Genomic DNA, 20,778 nt, shown 5'->3' with positions numbered 1-20,778 from the left:
GTCCTGCAACATGAGAAGCCACTGCAATGAGAAGTCAGAGTGCCCCGACTCACCACAAATTGAGAAAGCCAGAGCAAGGCCACAAAGACCCAGCGCAGCCAATTAAAAAAAAAATTTTTTTTAATGTGTCAGTATATGCCAAAGCAATAGATCCACCAGATGTTGACCTTGGCCTGCAATTAGCAGCTTCTAAATTAAGAAAACTAACTTCCCAGGGAATGAAACTCAACTAAATCTCAAAGAGATTGTATGTCACTACATTTTGACCTGTAGTTCTTTAGAGTTTGAACCAAGGACATAAAGGTGAAAGATTCTTTGCCTTGGAATTTTCCTGCCTTTAAAAAAAAAAAAAAAAAAAGGTTCCAGTTTCCATCTTTTGTCAGTTATTTAGTTCCTTATCAACTATATCCCCAAATGGCCTGCCTGCCATCACCAAGGCTAAAGTGATACTTTCTTTGGACACTCTAGTTTTAGTGTCTTAGCCAAAGACAGGTTTGTTCACTTACCTCCTTTACTAGAGGTAAATGAGGTCAATAAACAGCCTATCATTTGCCCTCAGCATCCATCCAATCACTCTTCTCCAAAGTTAATTTCTGTTGTGGCTGTCTTTGTTCCTGCCCAGTTGGAGCAGTGGATCTGAAGAATCAAATGTTCTATTTTCTTGGATAACTTAAAAGAAAATACAAAATTTCTCACCCAGACATGTGTGTGTGTGAGAGTGACTCACCCCTCAGAGTTAATTGGGGCTAATTATGACCAGCCTGACTTGTCACTACAAAACATCTGGCATAACTTGCTTACTCTCAGACAGGGGAGGTGCCTCCACCCTCTGAGCACATGTTTACTCCTGAAGCTCACCATCTTGAAAACAAAGTGTATGTCTTTCAACCTGTGATTATTCAACATAGGAGGAGACTCTGGAATGCTTGAGTAGGAACTCAGCTCACAATTAAGCTCTGACAAGAGGAAATCACACGTTGAGGAGAGCAAAAAACGTCCACCTTACCACATGATAAATGAAGACTTCAGCAGTTAAGAATGGTGATTACCTTTTTTACTCTCTCTCTTTTTTTTTTTTTTTTTTCCTATTTATATGCTACCCCTTTACCCAGCACTACCACTTGCCATGGAGGCTGAGTTTCTCAGTTTTGTTTCAGCGATATTGGCCCAGACTGGTATGTTTTCAGCATTGCAGGAGAGATTGGAATAAATGCTGGAACGGGCAGAAATTCAACACCTTCTTTCCAGGGATTCAGTCCTCCTTCAGCCTGCACTGAATGGTAGGAAATGTGTACCCTTTATCTGCTTACATGGACTCCACCCCTCCTTCTTGTGATACCCTAGGAGAATTCATTTCAGCTCACTCGCCCCTTTCTCTTTCTGTCTTGTATGGTTTCCTGTTGCGGAATACACACCGAACTGAGCACAGCACATGTAGGATGCAATTTGACCAGGACTGTGACCTTTAACAACAGCAACTATTTGAGACGGTGGCTCAGACGGTAAAGTGTCTGCCTACAATGAGGAAGACCCAGGTTCAATCTCTGGGTCGGGAAGATCTCCTGGAGAAGGAAATGGCAACCCACTCCGTTATTCTTGCCTTAAAAATCCCATGGACGGAGGAGCCTGGTAGGCTACAGCCCATGGGGTTGCAAAGAGTCGGACACGACTGAGCGACTTCACTTTCTTTCACTTTACATACAGTATCAGATTTAATCCCCACACGATCTCCATTTTAAGGATGAGAAAATGTTTTGATGATGTAAAGAGATTTACTGCCATTAAATCAAGATAAAACGATTGGTGGCAGAACTGGGATTCAAACCCACTGATTTCCACAGTGGCCTCCAATAAATGACTACAAATACCAGCATCCCTTGCAATGCCCCAATACGCAACCGCACTCTCCGACCCACCCCAAGGGCTGGGCTCCCAGGCTCTTCGCCCCACTCCCCCGTCCTAGAGGTTGGATCGAACACCCAATCAGGGGCTGCCGCTCCCTGTTCCCCACCAATGGAAAGGCTGTTGCTAACGTACCGGGTATATTTTTAGCTCTCCAGGGCTCCGGAACCCTGAGTCGGCCAGGTCTCGCTGCCTGGTTGGAACTCGCGAGGGGAGGGGAGAAGAGAGGGAGGCGGGGCGGGACGGGGGCGGGGGTGCAGGGGAGAGAAGGGGAGGGGAAGGAGGTGGAGGAGGAATAAGAAGGGGAGGGGTGGAGTAGGCTAGGCGGTGGGGGTGTGTATGTGACGCTTTGGCACTCGCTGACGCACAAGCAAGTAGTCCCTGGAGGTGCCCCAGGGGCTGAAGCGCTGAGTGTGGGGGTTGGGAGGGGGGTGGATCTTGGGTTCAGGCTTCCTCCCGCTTTCGGTCCCCTTGGAGTTTGCCCTCCAGTCCAGCGTTTCTCTACAGCGAAGAGCATTTAAAGCCGCACGTTACCGTTGCTCTCTGCCCCTGCCAAAAATAGTGATCAAGGAAAAACTGCAAACCATTCGTAGCTGGAAACTTTCGGATCTCGCCACCCCACGTGGGTTTGGCGGCTGCTGTTGGGCTGGAACCGTCTGGAATGAGAATTAAGGTCGGGGGTAGGGAGGGAGTTGGGGAATGGGCGATTAAAGAAGGGATAGGAAGACTTCTCATACAAGCTCCCAGCTGTTCCGGGCTTCATCCAGGGCAGTCCCGTCCGCCTGTGACCTCCTTGGAGGCTCAGGCCTCCCTACACACACACACACCCTGCCCACCGACTCGGTGTCTCGCACAGTTACAAAGTAACCGAGTGGCCAATAGCGCCAAGCGCGCGGGTCTGGCGTTTGAGGGTCCCCGGGTTTGGCGAACCTGGGTCAGTCGCCCGAGGGAGTGACTGTCGGGTGCGCGAGCCCCGTGCCTCTGGCCTTAGCAGGAGCCACCCCCGCCGGCGGGGGCTGTTACTAGAAGAAATGTAGCTCGGGGTGCGGGGGGGCGGGGGAGGTGTCCCCGACTGGGGATAACCTTACGGGGGCGTCCGCAGAGGGGCCGAGCCCCGCCCGGAGCGGGCAGGAGACGCGCCCGCGCGGGGCTGGGGCTGGCGCTGCCCCAGACGCGAGGTTAACAGGCGCCAGAGGCGGCAGGGGGGCAGGTTCAGGTGGCGCTCGGCTCCTTTTCCTGGCCGTCTGGCCGGCCTCTGGTCATCCCTTTCTTACACTCACGCTGCCTGAGCCCAGGTTTTCCCCTCGACGTTACGGGTCCCCCTGACGAGGCACAAGTTCGGAAGACTCGGGCCAAGCCGAGTTTGATTTAAAAGGTCCGAAACCTTTCCAGAGCTCGAGTCGTCCCCTCAGCTCCCCGACCCGCGAAGAGACCCGTAACTGGGGCGGTGCGAGCGCCGCGGGGAAGGTCAGTCAAAGAGGCTCAGCCGGAAGGACTCGCTGAGGTGGCCGCGAGGACGGTTCGGCCGAGCAAAACCCAACAGTGCAGGTGCAGGGCCGAAAGACACAGCGAGGAAAACTCCCCCTTTTCCCGCGACACACCCATTCAGCCAACACACCTTCAAGTGAGCACACGGGCAGTCCCAGACCAGACCCACCCCCCTAACCACCCCGCTGCCCTCCCGAACTTGCTGTCTAACCTAGGGAAACACCTTTACATGATAAGCACGATTTGAGTGGTTTGGCGAGGGGCGGGGGGCACGAAGAAAAAAATTAACTACAATGCGGAGTCGCGATGGGGAGGGGAGACGGCCCACGGGACGCAGGCCGGCCAGAGGCAGCCTCTCTGACATCTGAGCAAGGAGGGGGCTAAGTGATGAAGCGGGCTGGCCAGCCATCGGAGGGTGGCACAAGGGCGACGACGACCCGGCCACCGCCGGGTTCCACGCGGAGCGCCGGGCCGCGCGCAGGGAGGGGTTAAAGCCGCCCGCCGGCCGGGAAGTAGTCCCGGCCCGGCGCCGGGCCCCGCCCCTGCAGGGCGGAGGGACGCATCACGCAGGGGTGGGGAAGCCGGATCCGTGCGCAGGGTTGCTAAGGGTGAAACTTTTCATTGACTTTGCTCACTTCGGGCCGGGGCGCGGGAAGGTGCGAGTCCTCGTCTTAGCGGCGAGAAGCGAGCGGCTCGGGCGACGCGCGGCCAGAAGGGCAAGACCGTCCTCCGGCCGGAGCCCGGACCGTCCTCCGCCCCGCGACGCGAGCCACCCTCCTGGTCCTCCCATCCCCGCGCCGTCGTCGCTGCCGCCGCCGGCTGGCCAGCCTGCCCTGCGTCCACCACCACCACCACCAACCCCCGCCCCCCGCGCGCCGCCCTGCTGCTGAGCCCGACCTCCGAAAAAGCGGAAAGAATTACTGAGAGTCGTAGCCCATAAGACCCTCTCACTCGTTCCCCCTAACCCTCCACGAAGCAAAGGACACATCGGCCCCGGGCTCGGCGGTGCCAAGGAAAGGAGAACGACCTCCGCTCGGCTCGCAGGACCACCGTGGAGGGAGAAGCCGCCCCGCGGCCGGCACGCAGCCCCGCCGCGGCGGAGACCCGAGTGAGTGAGTGGGGCCCGTGCGGGCGGAGGGGGATAGGGTGGCCCCCCAAGGACCCAAACAGGCCAGAGACGCTTTCCCCCACCCCCGCTCCACGCCGGCTCTTCGCCCTGTTGGACGCTCCACGTTGCTGTCGCACCCCGTCACACCTGGCCAGCATTTTTTTTACCCCCTTCCACCTCCCCACTGGAGCCCACCTTTTAGCCCGTGCTCCTCTTTCCCTCGCGTTCGCTCTTATCCTAGGGTATCCCACAGCCTCTTTCTCCCAGTTTCAAGTGTGACCACCTCCTGGGTGGGGTGCGTTTCCTCCCTCCGTTCTTAATATCCTAGAGAGTCGCTAGATTTTCCTTGTCCCCCCCCCCCCCCAAACATAACTCTCAACACCATTAAATCAAGAGAAAGGAAGAGGATCTAGGCCTTGCTTTCCTCCTCCTTTGCCCGTGTGCAGGGAAGGCGGGGGGGGGGGGGGTGGTAATAATTAATAGGGTCTATTTTGAGCCCTGAGGAGCCTGAGGGATGGAGAATGGACACCCCCCCCCCCCCCCAACTTTTGGACCGGTCAGTGATGACTGTTCTCTGGTCGCCAAGCCAGAATTCACCATTTTGGCTTGAGCTCTTTATCCTCGTCAGTGTTTCAAGGGAAAACTGGGCGGAAAAAAAGTACCCTTCTAGCAGTATCAGTGGATACTGGTTGACCCTGGTGAGGTGCCTCAGAGGAAGAGCCCTACGCCTAAGCTCCTGTCCAGGGGTTGGACTGTGCCCTTGACCAGAAACGGAGGGGGAGGAGGGAGCAGAGAGACGGGCGACAGCTGGCAGCCCTTTCTCACCCCCTAGAAGAGCCAGAACGCCACACATGAGGCGACAACTTAGCGGCTAGCCGAGGGGGTTCCCGGATGTCTGCTCAGTATCTTAACGCTTCCCCCCCCCCCCCTTCTTCCTACCCACCCTACCCTGGGAAAGGGTCCCTCATCTTTGATTTAACAGCAGAAAAACAGCCCTGTTGCTTTCTTGGGTGCCTGCCCCCATCCCCCTCTTAAGCGGAGAGGGGAAAGAAGCTTGTGTGGGAGGAAGGATTAGGGAGGTTTAACACCCTGTAGGGGAGCTTTGCTTAGGATCTGGTAAATCTGGTCCATAGCGCAGGTCTTTCAGTGGGAGGAGACTCACCAACAATTTTAAGTATTAAAAGATGTTGTTCAGGTGTCAGATGTACCGTTTTTCCTTCCCTCACCGGGAACTCTTTCCCATTACCTAGCCGACTCCGGTTACTCGGACTTGGATTAGGAGAGGAGTGAGGCTTGGGCCCTGCTGGCGTCGGGCCTTGTGATTGTCGGCCCAGCGCCTCCCCGCAGCTCAAAACTGGGAATTTCTTTGGCGGAGAGGACGGGAGAACTGGTTGAATTCCTGCCTGTTCGTTCCTGGCCGTGAGGGTGCTGCAGCGGAGCCCGCTGGGCATTAAGAGAAAAGGGCTCTTTTCTCTGTGAACCCACCGGCCCTACAGCAACTCCAAAAGGAAACCACCCAGCCCAAAGAATACAGATTAAAGTGGCAGGGGTTTGAGGCGGGGGAGGAATGTGACCCTATCTGTCCCAGCCTACCACCTTCACCCAGAAAAAAAACAACAAAAAACTCATTAGAAGCTGATCCTTAATTCAGCAGTCATGCGAGACAGTGAAGAGAGAGAAGGAGGGAAAGTTTAGCTTCTTGAGAAGTCGAGACTTGGATATGGTGGGGTGATACAATACTAGGAGTAGGCTTTAAGGGTAGAATTTATATAAAATGTATTAGGCCGTGGGCGGGGAAGGGAGGGGTGGGCGCCAGCCCGCCACAGCGCGCATGTGCAGCGGAAACTTTTCCTGGATTCTCCCACCCTCCGCCGAGCATGCGTAGTTCCCTGGCTGAGTCTTCGCAAAGTACGCAGGGAAGTGTAGTGTGCAGAGAAAGTAGGTCATTTGCTCCAACCTGAGCGTGAGGTTTCTGAAGACTACAATTCCCAGAGTGAAGAGCCCGCCCCTCTTACGTTGGGGCGCAGTCAGGTCTTCCTGGATTCAGAGAAACCTGGAGTGGTGAGGACGGGCCCACTTAGTTGGAAGGAGCCTTGCAAGCCGGCTTGGGCTTGCATAGTCCATGTTTGAGGGACATGGTGTGAGGCACTGGGTGGGGTGTTGCGGTCGGTCGCCGCAAGTCCTGGAAGCCTTTCAACCACACCCGCCTTCCGGAGCAGTGGGGTGGGGCCATCCCCCTGTCCTGCGAGAGCCAGGCCCCCGCTGCCCAGCACCCGGTTAGTGACATCGACTGTCTTGTCAAAATTGAGATCGCCGAGTCCTCCTCCCACACTCACTTGATTCCAGTAGGACGATTTGGATGTTAAGGCTTGTGGTGCCCGAATGTTTTACAGGTACTCGGAGTTTAGGGGCCCGGTGGGTTCCCTCACCATCCCTCTTTTCCCCCTTTAAAACAACTTTTTCTTCTGAAAACTGTCCTTCACGTTTTTGTCACTTTTCTGGCGCCTCCATTACCATATCGTTCACTTTTGCAGCCACCTTTCAGCTTCTTTATTCCCCCGCTTTTTGACATTCTCTTGAGTGCTTACTCTTTTAAAACACAAGCCAACCCAGGGATCTGAATCCAGGATTCACTTTGTTGGAAGTAAAGCAAGTGAAAGAGGATGAGATTGTAAATAAAATATGACAGGGAATTAATTCCCTGGTGGTCTGGTGGCTAGGACTCTGCACTCCCGACACGGGAGGCATGGGTTCGATCCCTGGTCAGGGAACTAGATCCCGCATGCCAGGACTAAGACCCGATGCTGCCAAATAAATAAAAATTAAAATTAAAAAAATTAAAGACAATTTTAATCTCATATTTAAACTTTTTTTAATGACAAAAGGTCGATTTTGCTATTGTTAAGCACTTAGCCTTTTTTTCTTTTTGTCACTTTTCTGGCCTTTTGCACCTAAGTCAGAGTTGTAGAAGGTCTTTGAGTCCTCTCCTGTGGTTTAACTTGAATCTACTTGTTCCTTTTATTGAAAGGTGGTTATTTTTAAGCTTTCTAATTTTACCACATTGTATGAATATTTAGTATATAAGCATTAGAATTTGTGCAATAGCCTTAAAAAAATGAACAAACTGATCTGAGTGGTCACTCCTATCTTTAGTTAAAGACAGTAGTAGTGCTTTAATCCTCTGTTCCATAAGCTTCTTGAAGTCAAAATTAGAGCCTGAGCTGATAAAGCAGAAAAGCTCATTCTGGTTGTCCGGCATTTTTCTAAGGTTCCACCCCACAGCCATCTGGCCTGGCCTGTTCTCCAATTAAAGAAGTGAAGGTGGCATTGTATACTTCCTTATTTGTGCAGCAGCATCACAGAGGTATAAATTGGTGTGCAGCATTAGTTGCTTATGCTGCAGAAAATGGCTAGCTAGGCAGGGCTGATGACAGTGATTCTATTGTATTTTGAGGTGGGAGGCTTATTTCCCAATGACTTTGGCCTGCATTTAAAACGCTCCCATTTTGAGGCTGAACTGTTCAGAGGAGGTGACTTGGAAGGCAGTTAGGCAGCAGAGTTTGAGAAGGCATAGACGGGTAGAGGAGCCCTTTTGGACCGTGTGGCATACCAAGAGGCCATATGGTGCCTTGGGAGAAGTGTCATATATCATGTTCAAGGTCTCCTTTTCGAAAATACTTTGACGACACTGTCTTTAACTCCAGGCCCGTTCTTGGGAATCAGTGCCAACTTTCTTCACAGCTCTTTAGTTTCCTATGTGTTGGACACTCCTAGTGGGCCACTGTGGCCCTTACAGACCTCCATGCTTGGGAGAGTGGGGGGGCATAGTCTGGTGGCTAGCTTTGCATTTGATGGTGAAGCCAGTCCTCATACACAGAAGGCTGCTTATCTTTACCATTCTTCTCTTTAAACCTAGAAGGACTGTGGAATTAATTTTTGGTGACCATGAATAGAAATCTGAAGACATATGGAGATTAAGTCTGTATTGGAGGCCAGAACAGAGGGGAAGACAAGGGTCTCCTGCGTCCTGAGCCTCCCTGTGGAGGGCTCTGGAAAGGCCTCGCTCGTAGCATTAATTTTGATGCTGCCCGTGACCTCTCAGACCTGAGATGAGGGTGACATAGACTTAGCCAGTGTCATCAGATACTCCATATTGACCCAGTGTGTTTTCTCTGATACTCACCTCAGAGCTTTGCCTGAGAGTTCATTCCTTAAAGTGCCCCTAGGGAACCATGGGCGCAGACCATACAATTGCTGTGTAGTGAACTGGGACAGGTGTTCAGAAAGCTTGAGATCCTCAAGCCTAGAGTGACTACCTGGATACTTTGTGCTGGATCCCAAAGGGATTTTAGTCAGAAATCCAGCTCCAGGGACAGAAGACGCCTGTCCCTGGTCGTGAATGAGTCTTGTCTCTGGGCTGAGCTCAGCAGCACAGTTGCACCCAGGAATCTGGCGGGGGACATGTTATGGTTCTTTCGGCCTCAAAGATGGCCCTTTTCAGTTCAGGTCTCCCACAGTAGGAGCCTGGATCTGCCCTTGTGGAGAAAGCGAGCCGATTAGGATCACTGCTCTCAGGACCTCACAGATCGTCTTCCTGAGAAATGAGGCTGGCCCAGACCTCAGGAATAAACCTTTCTGACCTCTGTGGATCTGGCTGTGAGAGAATCCCAAAATAACAAGCTGAGTGTTTATGTTGGGCTGCCTCCTCTCCAGGGATCTCCAAACACTTGATAAATCTGGTCCAGTGCCAAGGACAGGTGGTCAGACAGTCCCTGGGAGGCTGAGTGATGATGGGTCCCCAGCTGGAGGCTGTAGGGTGATGGAAAATTTCTTCTCTCTGCACCCCCCTCATCACACCCAGAAACTGCAGAGATTTCCCTGAGGCCATGCCAGTACTGCTCCTGAGGCTTTGTTCGCCTAAAAGGCTTGCTCCCCTCTCCTTTCCTCTGCTTCCCTAGGGCAGCCCCTAGTCAGCAGTTCCCATGTTGGTCTGTGTGTCTGTGATAGGTCTTGGCTTTTTGGGGGGGAATTGTGCACTAGTCTCTGTTCTTGGAGATTTGTCTGGATGGAAATGCATACCTTGGTTACATGTTCTGCAAAAAAAAAAAATCAGTTCTGCAAATGCCGAGTGAACCAGAGCACATACACACCCAGGGAACCCAGGATAGCAAATGGGATGTGACTGGAATCCCAGCCTCCCATGAAATGCTGGCGGTGCTACTTCCTGTTCAGGGACCCGTATCACTTTTCATTTAAGGGGGAGAAATGAAGAGTCTAAACTCCTGTCGTGACCTGTGACAGTCTGGGAATACAACTTCCCCAAGACACTGCGGGAACCAGTTAGTAAGAACCTTCCCCTCTCCTGATTTAGGAGCTCAGTTTTTCGGGTTTTTTTTTTTTTTTTTGGTGTCACTCAGAGTGACCTGAATTCTCAAAATAGTGGAAACTACAGCACCCCTATTTCTTTAGAATTACTTAAAATATTTATCAAGTGCCTCCTAAAATATCATGTTACTGATAAAAGGAAGGCTCAGAAGAAAGTGACCTACCCACAGTCTCACAACAAGCCTGTCACTAGTGGAGCAGAAATGGGACCCTGGGTCTCTGTTCCAAAGTTGGTGCTTTTCTGTCTTTCATGTCGTGCACCCCCACTCCCCTGGCTTTCTGCATATCTACTCACGAAGCCTTTCTTTTTCATTTCTCAGAGTTGTCTGGAGCCCAAGACTGCCCACCTTACGTTTCCTACCACTCCCCTCGACTTGTGCACGTACCTGCGCTGATTCTCTGCCTAGGAGAGGACCATGCAGCTGGAGATCAAAGTAGCCCTGAACTTCATCATCTCCTACCTGTACAACAAGCTGCCGCGGCGCCGGGCAGACCTGTTTGGCGAGGAGCTCGAGCGACTCTTGAAAAAGAAATATGAAGGCCACTGGTACCCCGACAAGCCGCTGAAGGGCTCTGGCTTCCGCTGTGTCCACATCGGTGAGATAGTGGACCCCGTGGTGGAGCTGGCCGCCAAGCGGAGTGGCCTAGCGGTGGAGGACGTGCGGGCCAACGTGCCCGAGGAGCTGAGCGTCTGGATCGACCCTTTCGAGGTGTCCTACCAGATTGGTGAGAAGGGGGCTGTGAAAGTGCTGTATGTGGATGACAGTGAGGGCTGTGTTGCCCCCGAGCTGGACAAGGAGATCAAGAGCAGCTTCAACCCTGACGCCCAGGTCTTCGTGCCCATTGGCAGCCAGGACAGCTCCCTGTCCAACTCCCCGTCCCCGTCCTTTGGTCAGTCGCCCAGCCCCACCTTCATCCCCCGCTCGGCCCAACCCATCACTTTTACCACCGCCTCCTTTGCAGCCACCAAGTTTGGCTCCACCAAGATGAAGAAGGGGGGTGGGGCCGCAGGAGGGGGTGGGGTGGCCAGCGGGGGTGCAGGCGGCCCGCAGCCCCCACAACAGCAGCCTCGCCTGGCCCGCTCTCCCACCAACAGCCTGCTGAAGCAGAAGAGCCTCTCTCTGTCCCTGCATTCACTGAACTTCATCACCGCCAACCCAGCCCCTCAGTCCCAGCTCTCACCCAACGCCAAGGAGTTCGTGTACAATGGCGGTGGCTCGCCCAGCCTCTTCTTTGACGGGGCCGATGGCCCGGGCAGTGGCTCCCCAGCCTCCTTTGGGGGCAGCAGCACTGGCACCTGCAACAGCAGCAGCTTCGACGTGGCCCAGGTGTTTGGTGGGGGTGCCAACAGCCTCTTTCTGGAGAAGACACCCTTCGTGGAAGGCCTCAGCTACAACCTGAATACCATGCAGTATCCCAGCCAGCCATTCCAGCCCGTCGTGCTGGCCAACTGACCACCTACCTGCCCGCGAGGCCAGGAGCACCCAAGACCACAGAAAAGAGAAAGGAAAGGAAAGGCCAGAAAAAGAGAGGAAAAGCAAGATAACAAAACAAGATTTCCAGTCTTCTCACTCTAACTTCTAGAAACAAGATCCAGCCCAGGCATGGGGTGGGAGGGGGCTTCCGAAGCAGCAAATCGGGTTTAACTCAGCCCCCCCTGCTGTTTTCCTGCCTGCCTCTTGATTTATTTGGTTGGTTTGGGTTTTATATTTCTTTTTTTTTTTTCTTTTTTACATGTAGTTTTCTATATAACATCTTTAATTAGTGGCTTCCTGTGCTAAGAATGGTCCAGATGTGAATTGCTGCTCCCTGCTCCCTCCCTCCCTCCCTCCCTCCTTCACACGCCTGGTTTAAGGCTGGTGTGTCCAAGCTCACAGGGAAGGAAGAACTGCAGCTGGGGCCCGGCCCTCCTCAGAACAGGGAGAGACTGCCCCGTGTCACTGCCTCCATTACCCAGCTGTCCTCTGACTCAAAGCCATCCAACCTCAGCAGGCCTTCTTAGGCCCTGCCACCCAAATAGGTCTGACTCCAGCCCCTGCCCCCGTCCCCTCTCCGGCCTGAGCCTTAGGGAGCTGCCAGCTGGCTGCCTGACACCCTCCCCCCCTTGAGCTGATGTCTGTGACTCCAGGGAAGTTAGCAGTCTGTCTGGTGTCCCTTTCATCTCTGCCCGTGGCCCCACTACACCATTCTCACCTGGCCCAGACAGTCACTGAGGCCCTGGAGCCCCAGCCATTGGCACAGGCGGCCTCTCCTATAGCCCCCGTTCTCCTGGGCCTGCGGTGGTGGGCAGGGAGGTGGGGTGAGTGTCGGTGGTATGCATGCGTGGTTTGCTGTCCTGTTGTATGGGATTCCAAGCCATGTGAAACTTGGTCTCTAGGTGTGACTCCAGGTTGCAGCAAGTGGTTATTTATGTGTGAGGTTGGGGAAAGGGCTGAGGGAGGGCTGTTGGTCCTTCTGTGGTTCATATGGAGGGTGAATCTGGCTGAACCTGACACTCCCAGGGAAAGGCAGTGCAGAAACCACTGGTTTCCCAACTGCGGAGGGATCTGCACTTTTGTTTGTTTTTGACCAAAAAAAAAAAAAAGGTTAGCAGTGAGGGGCTAAGGAAACACCCAGCCTCTGATACCTAAGAGGAGAAGTCCCTGGACTCGGACCCTTCTATTGTGTGACCTCAGCCCAGGGTGGGAACTGCTCCCCTGAGTACCTGGGGAGGAGGGGATGGGAGTTTGGGGTCTGCATCTTCGGTGGGCAGTCTTAAACCTTGAATTGAGACTTTGATCTTTGGGCTGTTGTTGTTTTAGTACATTTCTTCCTCTGCCTGCTGGGGAACCTCTTAGTACCTCCTGCCCTCCCCTCACTGCCTGACCCCCAGTCCCCCTGGGCCCTGATGCTCTGAGGACGTGATGGGCTGGACAGGCACGTGGCCCCCACCCCACCCCCACCTCTGCTGGAGAGAAGTCGTTTTTTTCGACCCGACCCCAGTGGGCTAGCTTTCCACACCATGACGCTCTGGCAAGTGGGCGTGGGCCCCATCCCCAGAAAGTCCCAAAGCCCTTGGCACACCCCAGTGACCCCAAATGGGCAGCTGCTGCGGCAGTGGGTCCCACCCTGGCAGACACTGCCAGCCTCCTCTCCCTGCAGCGGGCAGCAACTCTACCTCCCTGAGCAGGGCAACACCCTGGCTCCTCAGCCCAGCACCATCTGTCCCCCTAGACTTCTCAGGGGCCAGCCCAATCTGGGCCACCCTCTCCCTAGCTCTCAGCTCCTGCACAGGTGACAGGCCCAGGCTGTTCTCTGGGAAAGGTTGGATGCTGCCTTACACCCCCGTCCAGCCCTCCTCCCACGCTCACGCACACAGGCACTCGCCACACCCGACCGGCTCATTTCTCACCACAACAGGGAGGGGGGGACCCACCCCTTTAGTGTCTTTTGAAATAAGAAGAAAAATGTGTGTTCAGGAGCATGACTCCTGGGCTGGGCTCTTGGGCCCACTTCAGTGTGTCTGTCTCAAATCTAGGCATTTTTGCTTCAATTTTATTTTTTTTTTTAAGAAAACAAAACCGAAATCTGCACTAATTTACCTGGTTTCGTAGGAAGACTTTTTTTTTTTTATTTTTTACATTTTTTGGTGTCCGTTTGTATTGAATAATTTGCTACATTTGTAAAATGTAAGAGGTATATATAATATATGTATATTTCTAACGTAAAAAAACGTAATTTTTTTCTTTTCAAGATTTTTTCTTAAAAAGAGGAGAGAAAGATATTTTTTCAGGAAAAACAAACTTTAAAATAAAAAAAGAGGAGAATAAAACCTATTTCTCCCCTTTCCCCATCCTCTCTCTGTCTACCCCTCTTTCCCAGGAACAAATCAAAAGGTGGATTGTCTTGTAAAGAATGTAAACTTTTAGTCCAGAATGATGTCTTTTTCTCAATGCAGTGAGCTGTAGATTCTCTAGTGTGACCCCTAGGGATGGGAAGGGGGGCATTGAGGCAACACACAGAGGAGCTTGGGGGAGCAGGGTAATGAACTTGTTTTCTTTAGTGAAGGAGGAATACAATCAAGCATTTTGTATTCAGAATGTTGTGCAATATTTTGGAATGGAACATTGGTGTGTTTAGAGATTTAGTTTAAAAACAAAACAAAAAGATTGATCAAATCTGTACAGTTTATATTGTTCCAGATTTTTTTAAGTTTGTATTAAAAGCATGATATATAATAACCTGCTGGCTCCCTGCTTGTTTTGTTTCCAGGGCCCCTTGTGAGAGAGGGTGAGTTGGGAGTGATGCCTGTCGGCTTTGAGAAATGATTGGCCATCCTCACGTGAGCCCTGGAGGGTCACGGTGTTGCGGGCCCCTCTTTATCACCTACCTAGCCCATCAGCACAGGACACTTCAGCCTGCCCACTCCCACGGGGCCCTTTCCACGTTGGAAACAGGTTCCATGAAGCGGGAACTGCCCCACTTCCTCTGCTGATAGTGGTGAGAACAGGACACACCTGTTGGTGGAACAGCAGCCCAGGGACGGCTCAGCCTCCAGCCTGCTCTCCACCTCAGGCTGCTAGACCCTTAGGAGTGGGCAAAGATGAGAAAAGCCTGCCCAGGTCAGGTTCCATCCAAAAACCTGGTGCTTCTCGGCCGGGCGATTCCCGAGGTGCTTCAGGGGTGAAACAGTCTACCTGAGCTTGGACCTGGGGAGGAGCTGGCCCCCTGCCTTGCCACCTGCTTATTTTCTTAGGAACTCAGCCATCTCCTCTACCCTGGGACCTGGCACCTACTCCCCAGTGGAGATGCACACCAGTCCTGTGAGGCCCAAGGGATGAAGAGGGTGGCTGTGTTTGTTGAATTTTGTTTTACCCTCACAGCAACCTGATGATAACAGGTATGACCTCCACAGTACAACTGAGAAATGGCCTCCATGCTAAATTCATAAAACTGATAAATGGGGATTTTTTGACCCATGTATGGCCTTTTTATAAAACTATGGTAACTCACGGAAGAGTGGCACGGGGTGGGCATGGGAGGTCTGATCTTGCCCCCTCCATCCAGGCTGGGGCAGGGGACAAGCAGCTCTTCTGGGGCATCAGCAGGATGGGGGTTTCCTCAGGCCCCGAACTGCGCCCCCCCCAAACAGGACCACACCAATCCCTGCCCACCCAAGTGTGTGAACTAGACCTGGAAGCTCTCAAGCCAGGCACCCCACATCTGCACGAGGTCCCAGGAGCCCTTGATGTCCAGCCCCTCCATGGGCCGCTTCCCCCAACAGAGCCTATTGAAGAGTGAGGCCCCAGTCCAGGGTGCCAAGCCTGGCAGAGGTCTCCCTTTCCCCGGCCCTGGCAAAGAGAAGTCCAGCCTGTCTCCGTGTCCCCAGGCACAGGCTGCCCAGGGCCCCTCACATGTTCACTCCTATTTATGTTGATTAAATCAAACACCTAGCACAGACCCTGCTAGAGTTGGGCCCCCAGCCACTCAGTCCCACTTCCTGTCAGCCAGGGAGCTGCCAGGCCTGGGGGAGGCCCAGTTCAGGTGCCAAGGTCGCCTCCCCAGTGAGCCCCTCCAGCTGAAAGAACAAACGCCAGGGCTCCTGGTGGCCCAGTGGTAAAGAATCCACTTGCCGGTGCAGGAGACATGGGTTTGATCCCTGATCCCGGAAGATCCCACCTGCCATGGAGCAACTAAGCCCATGTGCCACAACTACTGAGGCTGTGCTCGGGAGCCTGGGAGCTGCAGCTACTGAAGTTCAGGAGCCTAGAACTCGTGCTCCGCAAGAGAAGCCACTGCAATGAGCCCACACACTGCAGCTAGAGAGCAGAACAGAGATGTGAACACACCTCCAAATTCTCCACAGCTCAGGCACAGAAATGATTGGTTCATATGTCCATGTGTCCATTTAATCATCAACTGCTGGCTCTGAAGCGCAGCAGTGGGAGACCTGGGGGCTAGGGGAGAAAGAACGTTCGGGGCATCTCAGAATTCCTTGGGGGAAAAGGCTCATTTATTCACAAACACTTCGTGAGTACCCACTGCCCTGGGCACACGGCGGGGCAGCAGTGACAGCATAGGTGTGCACAGGGGGCCTGGGGGCCCAGGGATCAGGAGACAAAGAAGGGGCAGGAAGGGGCAGAGCAAGGCCATGGCCCCTTCCCGGGGAATGTGTCAAGAGGGCACCCATCAGGGAAGCATCTGGACTCTGCTCCCTGAGAAAAACGAGGTTTCCAGTCCCAACCCTGCCACTCCCGAGAGCCGAGTGACCTCAAGCAACCACTCCACCTACTCAGGTGCCTCGGTTCCCTCACCTCTAAAATGGGGATAATAATTACACCTACTTGTGAAAATTAACTACAATAGTGAGTAGGAAATGCTGAGTACGGTGGCTGACCCAGAGCAAATGACAAGTATCATTTCATCATCAAGGCCATAATCACCCATCCTCAAACACCACCAGCCAACGCGTCCAGGAGCCTTCCTTGATTCAGCACACAGGCCGAAACCCAGCCCTGCCAACAGCAAGACCAGGCTGGGGTGGAAAAAGAGACCCCATTCTCAGGGCAGTCGCTACGCTGGCCCCCAGTCTGCCCTCTGCAGGGGTGGGAAGCTGCTGTGGCCCAGCAAGGCAGTATCCTGGGAAGGATGCAGGTCACTCCCTATGTGAACCCCGAAACCGCCTGGGAGTTTCTCCCTGGAGAGCAGGTGGGCGGGGAGGGGTGAGTCATGGTGGCGGGAGAAGCCAGCTCCATTCGCCACCGCCTGCCTGAATCAGTGCCAGTCCCGAGGCCAAGGGGATGCCGCTGTCTGGGCCCCTCACTGCCACCTCCCCCCAGTGAGTCACGGGGTGGAGGGCCACACCCCTGTCCTCCTGCCTCCCTTCCCTGGGTCTGGCCACTCTGGCCAAGTTCTGAGTGGGCAGGGCCTAAGGGCAGGCTGGGACCCGCCCGGAAGTCTCCAAGTCCCTGGGCAACAGGAACCTGCTGATTTGCTGGGTTTTAATTTGGTGAATTTCAACTGCCAGAGAAAGAAATGGGTCCTCAGAGCTGCCGACTCTGTGTAATCTCAGATATCTGTCTCTCCCCTTGACTTCTGTCCCATCTGTACAAAAGGCAGTGAGTCTCGGCCCCTGTCCAGCTAGACCACTGGGGCTGGACCCTGGGCCAGCACCTCTTCCTTCCCCAGAGAGGGGAGCAAAGAGTGATGGGCTGAGAGCCCCCCAGACATGAAGACCTGCTGGGCTGTGGCAGGGCTGGGTGAGTCCAGGGAGGAGACGATGCCTGGCCCAGCCACCTGGACATCTGGCTTCTGAGGCTGGCTCTGCCCTCATCTGCAGTAGGAAATCACCCAACATTCAAGGTTTACCATTCCAAACGGAGCCCCCATTAATGCTGGACACTGTTCCAGGCATGCAGCATGAGGGTAGTTCCCCAACCAGGGATAGAACTCGTACCTTCTGCATTGGGAACATGGAGTTGTAACCACTGGACAACCTGGGAAGTCCCCCAGCTATCTTCATGAAGCTATTTTCTATGAACCACAAAAAAACAAGTGATGGATGTGTCAGATGGTGAGGATGGATGCTCCATTAAGACAACCAAAACTGGGGATGGCAGCCAGTGACCAAGTAACCTCTTGGGATTGGGTGGTCGGGGAAGGCAAACCATCCCAAGGAGGTAGCTTTCAACCTGCGACCTGAATTACAAGAGTGTTAACAGAGAGAACAGCAGAGGAGTCAGCCACATCCAAGGATGAGGCAAGAGCAAGCTTGGTGTGCTCAGGGAATGAAAAGACCAGCCATAAACAAGGGACTGGAGAAGGAAATGGCAACCCACTCCAGTATTCTTGCCCGGAAAATCCCATGGACAGAGGAGCCTGGTGGGCTACAGTCCATGGGGTTGCAAAAGAGTCAGACACGACTTAGTGACTAAACAACAACAACAACAGCAAGAGACAGGCAAGCAACACAAGATGAGGTCGAAGAAGTTCTTAGGGCAACATCATGGCCCCCCAGCCCAGATGTCGGGCTGGGATCTAATCTCCAACGTGCGCATTGTTGCTCATCCCCAGGTTGCCCCATCTGCTCAGGCTAGGAGCACACAGAAAGAGTTCTCTCACACCTTCAACAACAGACCTCCCCAGAGCCCCTCCTCGGTGCCAGGTACTGACCTGGACCCTGGGCACGGGCCTGCTGGAGGACAGGGGGACTGCTGGTGAAACGAAAGCACTTCCCTCGTGGTCCAGTGATTAAGACTCTGCGCTTCCATTACAGGCTCAGATCCAGGGCAGAGAAGGATGCTCAGGGAGCCCTAAGCGCCCCCAGAGGAGGCTCCTTTCCAGCCTAAAGGCTCTTCAGAGGGTTGATAGAAGGGCATGGGGGAGTAGCAATGGCTCAGCACACATGCCAAGTACAATGGCACCTGGACTCAGCCCTGAGGGCCTCCACGCAGCGGGCAGAGAGGCAGGAAAAGGAACAAGACTCGAAAGCAGAGAAACGAGGGAGTAAAGCTGTGTGCACAGTAACTGCAGATGACCTCCTTCACAAGTGACAGAGATATCCAGAGGGTGGAAATGTAAAACTAAAATTGTGAGACATCTAAATGAAAACAGAAGAGAAACTTTCCTGGCGGTCCAGGTCCAGTGGTTGAGAATCTGCCTTCCAATGCAGGGGACTCGGGTTCCATCCCTGGTCGGGGAACCAAGATCCATATGCTGCAGGACAACTAAGCCTGTGCAGCACAACTACCGAGCCCCCGGCCCTAAAGCCCGTGGCCCGCGACAAGAGAAGCCTGTTCACCGCCACAAGAAGCCCTGTGCCACATTAGAGAAAGCCTGCGTGCTGCAACGAAAACCCTGTGCAATAAAAATTTTTAAGAAAAGAGAAGAGAAAATCTTTGTGATCTTAAGTTATACAAAGATTTCTTAGGACTCCAAAAAGAATGATCCATAAAAGACTGATAAGTTAGACTTTATCAAAATAAAAAACTTCTCTTAGATACTATTAAGAGAATAAAAAGACAAGCTACAGACTGGAAGAAGACATTTGCAAAACAGTTTTTGTAAGAGTTTTCATAGAGAATCCATGAGGAACTTTCAAAAGGCAACTATACTAAGTCACAGTATATACAAGTATCAAATCATTATGTTGCACACCTGAAACTAATACAATGTTACAAGTCAGTTATCAGGGCAGTTTCCGACTGCCCCGGTGGTCTGGTGGTTAAGAATCTGCACTGCCAATGCCAGGAGACATAGGTTCGAGGAATTGGTAACTTTTATACACTTCTGGCCACCTGATGCGAAGAGTTGACTCATTGGAAAAGACCCTGATGCTGGGAGGGATTGGGGGCAGGAGGAGAAGGGGACGACAGAGGATGAGATGGCTGGATGGCATCACCGACTTGATGGACATGAGTTTGAGTAAACTCCGGGAGATGGTGATGGACAGGGAGGCCTGGTGTGCTGCGATTCGTGGGGTCGCAAAGAGTCGGACACAACTGAGCGACTGAACTGAACTGAACTGATACACTGCTGGTGTGAATGGAAAATGGCACAACCACTTTGGAAAATAATTTAGAAGCTTCTTTAAAAGTTAAGCATTTATCTACAACATGATCCCCCGCCCCCCATTTCATTCTATTCACCCAGAAGAAAAGGAAATAAATGTCCATACAAAGACTTGTATACAAACTTTCATAGCAGTTTTATGTGTTAGCCCTAAACTGTAAACAACCCAAACGTCCTTCAGGAGGTGAATGGTTGAACAAACCCTGGTAATTCACACTACGGAAAACTACTCAGCAATTTAAAAAGATGTACTGATACATGAATGAAGCTCAAAATATTAATGCTGAGTGAAAGAGCAAAAAAAAAAAAATACTGTTTGAATCCACTTATGGAAAATTCTAGAAAACGTAAACTAATCAGGTCGAAAAAAGAAAGCAGGTAAGTGGTTGCTTGGGGACAGGAGGAGGAGGGGAAGGGGCAGGAGGGAGGGATTAAAGAGGGGAATATAGGAATTTTGGGAGTGACTGAAAATTTCATGTTTTGACATATTATATACTATGAAACCATCATCACTGTTTATCAATTATTCCTCGACAAAGCTGTGAGACAAGTCATAGTCCCTGCCCGCACTGGACTCATGGTCCAATGGGCAAGATAAATAATAAACCTGATAAACAAATGAGAAAAATACTCTCAGGGAAACAAAACCACATGGCGAGAACTTGGCAGAGGGGGAAGCAGGGAGCCATGGGGAGGGAGCCTCTGTGCTCCTCCCTTCTCTGGGCCCCACTCCCCAAGGCCGCCCCCTGCCTGCCCCACTGAACTCTCAACCCTCAACTGCAGGGCTTTGCCCAAACCCCCGCCTCTCTCTGCAGCTCGGCTTTCTTAGCCCTGGGCCGCGAGGGGCGGGGAGACAAGGCCGTGGCCTCTCAAGGCGGGGGGCCTCTCACCTGGGCCTGGCTGGATGTGGGGACAGGGACAGGCAGAGCAAAACTGCCAGGGGCAGGAAAACATGCTTCTCAGGACCCCAGCTGCTTCGTCGGAAAGGCACACCAGGAAGCCTGTCTCTCTGGACAGGGGTCATCTTCTGGGGAGAGGGCATGGTTTGGGGCACCGGGCACCCCTCCTCGGCAGGGCTCGCAGAGAGGCAGGAGGAGCTGAGGCGTGCCAGGCCCGGGGACAGGCAAGGCTGGCCTGAGGCCCAGAGGGGTGGGGCGGGAGGTCATCGGCCAGGGGCGAGGGGCCCACTTGGCCCTCTCTCTGGACACAATGTCCTGGACTGCTCCACAGCTTGGCTGGCGGACAGGGAACAGTGGCTGGCAGAGGGCTCTGGCAGGCAGCCCAATGTGGGGGGAGCAGCCTGGCCCGAGTGAAGGCTGGTTCTTACAACCTGTCCTGCCACCTTG

At 53.1% G+C, this 20,778-nt stretch overlaps 1 protein-coding gene across 2 annotated transcripts; it reads left to right on the top strand.

Moving 5' to 3' along the window:
• Positions 1–3,983: 3,983 nt before the first annotated feature.
• On the top strand, positions 3,984–14,103 carry TOB2 (transducer of ERBB2, 2). Of its 2 annotated transcripts, none has more exons than XM_065944671.1 (2): positions 3,984–4,498; positions 10,204–14,103. In XM_065944671.1, the coding sequence occupies exon 2, from the start codon at positions 10,300–10,302 to the stop codon at positions 11,335–11,337; it is 1,038 nt and encodes a 345-aa protein (XP_065800743.1). In that variant the 5' UTR covers positions 3,984–4,498; positions 10,204–10,299; the 3' UTR covers positions 11,338–14,103. The 2 variants fall into 2 exon arrangements, with proteins under 2 accessions (XP_065800743.1, XP_065800750.1); XM_065944678.1 differs by lacking the exon at positions 3,984–4,498 and adding an exon at positions 6,579–6,891.
• The last annotated feature ends 6,675 nt before the right edge of the window (positions 14,104–20,778 follow it).

The sequence above is a fragment of the Muntiacus reevesi genome, chromosome 1 (genome assembly GCF_963930625.1).
Source record: "Muntiacus reevesi chromosome 1, mMunRee1.1, whole genome shotgun sequence".
Lineage (NCBI taxonomy): Eukaryota > Metazoa > Chordata > Mammalia > Artiodactyla > Cervidae > Muntiacus > Muntiacus reevesi.
Note: the sequence above shows the minus strand (reverse complement) of the source record. Positions and strands in the feature narration are given on the sequence as shown.

Bases quoted from the DNA above. Each gene is read 5' to 3' on its own strand.
- TOB2 (XM_065944671.1), top strand. From the start codon at position 10,300: ATGCAGCTGGAGATCAAAGTAGCCCTGAACTTCATCATCTCCTACCTG.